The 6191-nt window shown below is 43.4% G+C and overlaps 1 protein-coding gene across 5 annotated transcripts in view; it reads right to left on the bottom strand.

Annotated features, from left to right (window-relative positions):
* Positions 1-5: 5 nt before the first annotated feature.
* The window catches only part of ENOSF1 (enolase superfamily member 1), a 30379-nt gene continuing 24193 nt past the window's right edge, over positions 6-6191 (bottom strand). For 2 of the 5 annotated variants that reach the window (XM_030552873.1, XM_030552874.1), the window contains 2 exons: positions 1769-1850; positions 209-1077 (listed from right to left, as the gene is read on the bottom strand). In XM_030552873.1, the coding sequence (XP_030408733.1) occupies positions 982-1077; positions 1769-1850 (178 nt within the window). In that variant the 3' untranslated portion in view covers positions 209-981. Of the gene's footprint in view, positions 1078-1768; positions 1851-6191 lie in introns of those variants that run through there. The other 3 variants (XM_030552870.1, XR_003999107.1, XR_003999106.1) reach the window with 3 other exon arrangements.

Here is a 6191-nt window from a genome sequence, read left to right as displayed (position 1 = left end):
CCAGGCAGGCTTCCTACAAAAGTTTATTGGACATGGATTTCAATTTTGATGATTTGGCAAATGTCTAGTCACAAGTCTTGATACAAATAAAGCATAACACCTAGCTCTGTCAACTCTACCCTCGCTACAGGTGAGGTCAGGGCCAGTTCTGGTCCTTTCATGATGCTGCCCATCTTACCAAGTCATGGAAGTTTACGTACACACATAGTGACAGAGTAAAAACTTGAGTATTTTCATTGAGGCCCAAACTTAAACATACAATCAGTAGGACAACTCTGAATAGCTCGATCCTTAACATGCATCTGAAGTGTGTTTTTTTTAACCCACAAAAGCTTATGCCAAATAAACGTTAAGTCTTTAAGGTGCCACTGGACATCTCATTGTTTCTGTACTTAACAGTACATGCAACAGCTTTTGGTTCCACAACATAACTGATATGAAGTTTTGTATATGATCAGGACAAGAGTAGACAGTAAGGAATTTTATTTTAAATCTCTAAATTCAAATACTTCAGTATAGTGTGAGAAAATCCCCTGGAAAATTTACCAAGGGTCACGTTGGATGCTCCAGTTCAAAAGGAATTATTTTGGGGAAATTCTAAGGTTTGTATTAGGCAGGTGGCCAGATTAGGTGATCACTGTGGTCCCTTCTGCCCTTGGAATCTATGAAAAGATTCTGCAAAGTTACTGGTTTGTAGACTAGATCTAGAAATTCAGTTCATAGCCCTCCACTAGTTATACTTTAGTATAACAACTTTGCTGGAATATAGGCCCCAGTCATTTCTTTAAACTACATCGATCAAAAACTAGACATCCTGGACTATGTGTTATGTTAATTCCTGGAGGTTTTTGCCTGATTATACAAAAGCATTTACTGGCAGCTGAAATCTTGTATCATCACCTAACAACAGTGTGTGAAAAGCTTGGGAAATTTAATCTTCAGCCTGAAAATTGTCAGGGTTAGGCTTAATGCAGTTGTATTTTATGGCTTACAAAGGATCTTCTGCCAAACTTCTCCCTGTGGAAACAGGTATTTCCTTGCAGACTCTTCTTTCATTTCAGTGGAATATCCAGCATCCTACAAGATTATAAATAGTAATAAATAAATAAATAAAATTGAGTGATACTAGCTCTAGTCCCCTCTTCATTCAAATAACTCAACTGCTGTCATGCAATTGGAGAATAATTATTGTAATCTCTGTGCTGCTGGGGATCATGCCAGGCTAATTTGTAATACAAAAGGTATCAGCTGTAACTAGTGTCAATCTCCTAACGCCTGATGCAAATGTTGAATGGAAAACTAGAGTTCTAAAGAGTCTGGGCTGAACAGAATTGTAGTTAGACAATAATCTTTAGTTTTGGAATACGAGTTTCAGTTAAAAACTATTTTAAAGCCTCTCCAGTGGATTATCCTCCCTCACGTCGTCTTCTCCAGCTGAACAGAGAAGTATAAATACTTTTTTTAGCTAAGTTGGTTAGCCCAGCAATGCAGATACATTAAACATCCGTAACTAGAGAATTGCTTTGGGTTGAGTTTTAAGCCAGGGTCACACTCCACTTCCTGAAGCGTGTGTGCTGGAATGTACACCTTGCCTTTAACAGTTCTGAACCGCCAAACCTATGCAATAGTTTAGTCTAATAGCACATCTCCAACTTTTTCATTCTGCAGATGACTTTGTAAGAGAGCCTTTCAAATGCAATCTTAGCTTTAAACTGCTTGTAATTAAGATGCTTTCTTTACTAGGACAGTTGACCATCTCACAGCATACCTGAGGTGGTACATAGGAAGCTTTCTTGATTATGGCAGGATATTTGAAGTGTTCATGCAAATGATCTACGTACTCACACATCCTGCAAGAAAGAGGAGGGATGTTTTTCAGTTTTACCTAATCTTGTACTTATTCATGGCTATTATCCCTGACAAAGAAACAAGGTTTGGGTAAAAGTTGGACTCATATTTGTATCCAAATTATCAGCAAACTAGGCGGCTTCCTTTTAGAAGCAGAAACTACTGCTACATAGTGCTTCATATTGAAACTGGAATCTTCTTGGCATTTTAGCCTAGTGAGGATGGGTGATCTCAATAAAATAAGCCAGAACAAGAATACAGGGCAGAAGCTGGGCCCTTTGGGCAGTATGTAGGGTTAGGAGAGCCAGATTCAAACTTCGTTTTTCAATACAGACAGAGCTTAATAAGCCAGAACAAGAATACAGGGCAGAAGCTGGGCCCTTTGGGCAGTATGTAGGGTTAGGAGAGCCAGATTCAAACTTCGTTTTTCAATACAGACAGAGCTTAGTAAAATTATACAGAAGAGCTGTGTTTCCTGATTGTGGATTTTCCAAAGTACTACAAAAGCTTGATTCTTATGTTAGCCAACATGGATACAGAATGTGGGCATCTAACATAGGTATTTAAAAGGTATAAACAAGACTCTTTTCTGCAGCAAGAGAAGTCACTAATGAGGGCAGCTGAAGGGCTGGGTCTGCTCCTTCTTAGTTTATGAATTACCAAGAACACTGCTGAGGCTGTAGACCAGCAAAATTTACTAACCATGGTCTAAGGCAATTTTAAATATACTGCTTCAGAGAGGGAAGATCAAAACAGGAATGGGTTATGATACAACTGATTTTAAATGTGAGCAAAAGGTAAAGCTACAATATTTGATATCAATATTTGCAAGACAACTAGTACGAAGAACAGGAATATACAGCTGTCATAAACAGATAGCTAAGGGTTAATGTCTCTTTCACCTGAAACACCTGACCAGAAAACCAATCAGGAAACCGGATTTTTTCAACTTTGGGTGGAGGGAAGTGTGTGTCTGAGTCTTTTGTCTGTCTGCCTGCTGTCTCTGAGCTTTGGAGAAGTAGTTCTATTTTCTAGTCTTCTGTTTCTAAGTGTAAGGACAAAGAGATCAGATAGTAAGTTCTATGGTTTCTTTTCTTTGGTATTTGCATGAATATCAGTGCTGGAGTGCTTTGATTTGTATTCTTTTTGAATAAGGCTGTTTATTCAATATTCTTTTAAGCAATTGACCCTGTGTTGTATCATCTAATACAGAGAGCGCATTTGTTTGTATTTTTCTTTCTTTTTTATATAAAGCTTTCTTTTAAGACCTGTTGGAGTTTTTCTTTACTTCAGGGAAATTGAGTCTGTACTCACCAGGGAATTGGTGGGAGGAAGAAATCAGGGGAGTTCTGTGTGTTGGATTGCTAGCCTGATTTTGCATTCCCTCTGGGGGAATAGGAAAGTACTTTTGTTCCAGGATTGGGAACGGAGAGGGGGAATCACTCTGCGTAGTTTCACAGAGCTTGTGTCTGTGTATCTCTCCAGGAGCATCTGGAGGGGGGAAGGGAAAAAGGATTATTTCCCTTTGTTGTAAGACTCAAGGGATTTGGGTCTTGGGGTCCCCAGGGAAGGTTTTTCAGTGGGACCAGAGTGCCCCAAAACACTCTAATTTTTTGGGTGGTGGCAGCAGTACCAGGTCCAAGCTGGTAACTAAGCTTGGAGGTTTTCATGCTAACCCCCATATTTTGGACGCTAAGGTCCAAAATCTGGGAATAAGGTTATGTCATGGTGTAGCAGCGGTGGGATCTAGACAGAATCCAGAAGCCAGTAGGAATATTATATTTTTCTTTTCTCTGCTAAGGGCTTTTTAGCAGAGAGAAACAGTTTGGTTTTAAAAGGGAACCAGAGAGAATTTTTTTTTTTCTGCTCTCTCTAGCAGTTTGTGGTTTGCATGTTAAGCGAGAAGACTGTTGAGGGTCTTTTGTCATGCAATAGCCCTCCCATTAGGTGGCAAGTACCAGCACTTATATGCATGCAAATAAAGTGGTTTTTCTGGTTTCCCTTAATTGAACATTAGCTAGAGAGAGAAAGGGAAAAAAAACACTGTTGCTAGGCAGACTTCAGGAGGCAACAGAGCCTGCAGTTCAAAAGAGAAACACCGGAGGGCACCCCAACACAAGAAAACCGGAACCATGTCTACCAGGACAAAAATGGAGGCCGAAGACCAATTCAAAGAAGCTGAACACAGGCGAGAGATGGAAAAACACAAACAGGAACTAGAAATAAAACAAAAAGAGATGGAGATAAAAGAAAAGGAAGAAAACATGAAACTGGCAGCCTTCCAAAGAGAACAGGCAGCCCAAGAGGCAGCACACAAAAGAAAACTAGAAGAAGAAGAGGTGGCCTACCGAAGGAAACAAGCAGAAGATGAGGCGGCCCACCGCCGAGACATGGAAAAACACCAAAAAGAAATGGAAAAACAACAAAAACAAATGGAAAAAGAAAATGAAGAGAAGAAAAAACAGAGGAAACATGAACTGGAGTTGGCAAAAGCTGGGCTGCATGTGCCAGCCACCCCTAACAACCCGGCGCCAATTATTGCTCCACAGCACAGAAAATTTCCCACCTACAAGGCAGGTGATGACACCGAGGCCTTCTTGGAAAATTTTGAAAGAGCCTGTCTTGGGTACAGCATCCCCGAAGACCAGTACATGGTAGAATTAAGGCCACACCTCAGTGGACCTTTAGCAGAGGTGGCAGCTGAAATGCCCAAGCCGCAAATGAATGACTATAAACTTTTTCAAACCAAGGCCAGATACCGGATGGGGATAACCCCAGATCATGCCCGTCGGCGCTTCAGAACCCAAAAGTGGAAACCAGAGGTGTCATTTCCCAAACACGCCTACTACATTGCAAAAAACTATGAGGCCTGGTTAACAGGAAACAACATTCAATCCTTGGAAGAAGTGAACCTCCTCATACAAATGGAGCAGTTCTTGGATGGTGTTCCTGAAGACATCACACGGTACATACAAGATAGAAATCCCAAAACTATCGCTGAGGCGGGGGAGATTGGAGCCAAATGGATGGAACTGGCAGAAAGCAAAAAAGCTACTGTCAAGGGGAACGATTACCCCAGGGGGCACACAGACCATAAACCCTACAACCGAGGACAGCCAAAGACCCTACATACCACCCAAGTAAAGCCACAGATACCCTACTCTTCAACCTCACCAGTCTCCAGTAACTCACCTCGGCCCAGTGACCCATCAGATGGAAGATGCTTTAAGTGTAATGAACTGGGACATATCAAGGCCAACTGTCCCAAGAACACCATGCGAGTGCAATTCATTAAACCACCATCACCCCAAAGATCCCCAGGCCCAGATGCCTCTCAAATACCCTTGGAGCGAAGGGAAAATTTGAGAGTGGGCGGAAAGAAGGTTACTGCGTGGAGAGACACGGGGGCACAAGTGTCAGCTATCCACCAATCCTTCGTTGACCCCAAATTCATCAACCCAAAGGCCAAAGTTACAATTTACCCCTTCATGTCACAAGCTGTAGACTTGCCTACAGCTCAACTGCCTGTCCAGTACAAAGGCTGGTCAGGAATGTGGACTTTTGCAGTCTATGACAATTATCCTATCCCCATGCTACTGGGGGAAGACTTGGCCAACCAGGTGAGGCGGGCCAAGAGAGTGGGAATGGTTACCCGTAGCCAAACCAGGCAAGCTTCCAGACCCATTCCTGTTCCTGAGCCGTCCACAGAAGCCCCGTCTGTGTTACCAGAGACCCAGACAGAGGCAGTGGACCCGGATTCCATGCCTACCACTGAAACAGCCACAGCATCTCCAGTCCCAGGCCCGGAACTGGAACCGCAACCAGCACCAGCAAGTGCAACCACATCTTCAAACTCAACGCCAGAGGGCGCCAGCAAGCCAGAACTGGCAGAAGCAAAAGACAGCCATACCCAAACGGCTCAGCCAGAGCCTGAAATACCCTCAGGTGCACCAGCGGAGAGCGGTTCACCAGCAACGGAAACAACCCCATCACCTACATCGCTTCCAGAGGGACCAAGCCCAAGTCCCCAGTCTGAGGAAGAACTGGTGACCCCAGCCTCAAGGGAACAGTTCCAGGCTGAGCAGGAAGCAGATGACAGCCTTCAGAAAGCGTGGGCGGCGGCACGGAGCACCCCACCGCCTCTCAGCTCTTCTAATCGATCCCGGTTTGTTATAGACCAAGGACTTTTATACAAGGAAATTCTTTCTGGTGGACACCGGGAAGAATGGCAGCCGCAAAAACAGTTGGTGGTTCCAACTAAGTACCGGGGGAAGCTCTTAAGCTTAGCCCATGATCATCCCAGTGGCCATGCTGGGGTGAACAGAACCAAGGACCGGTTGGGG

Source organism: Gopherus evgoodei, chromosome 2 (assembly GCF_007399415.2).
Source record: "Gopherus evgoodei ecotype Sinaloan lineage chromosome 2, rGopEvg1_v1.p, whole genome shotgun sequence".
In the NCBI taxonomy this organism is placed as follows: Eukaryota; Metazoa; Chordata; order Testudines; family Testudinidae; genus Gopherus; species Gopherus evgoodei.
Note: the sequence above shows the minus strand (reverse complement) of the source record. Positions and strands in the feature narration are given on the sequence as shown.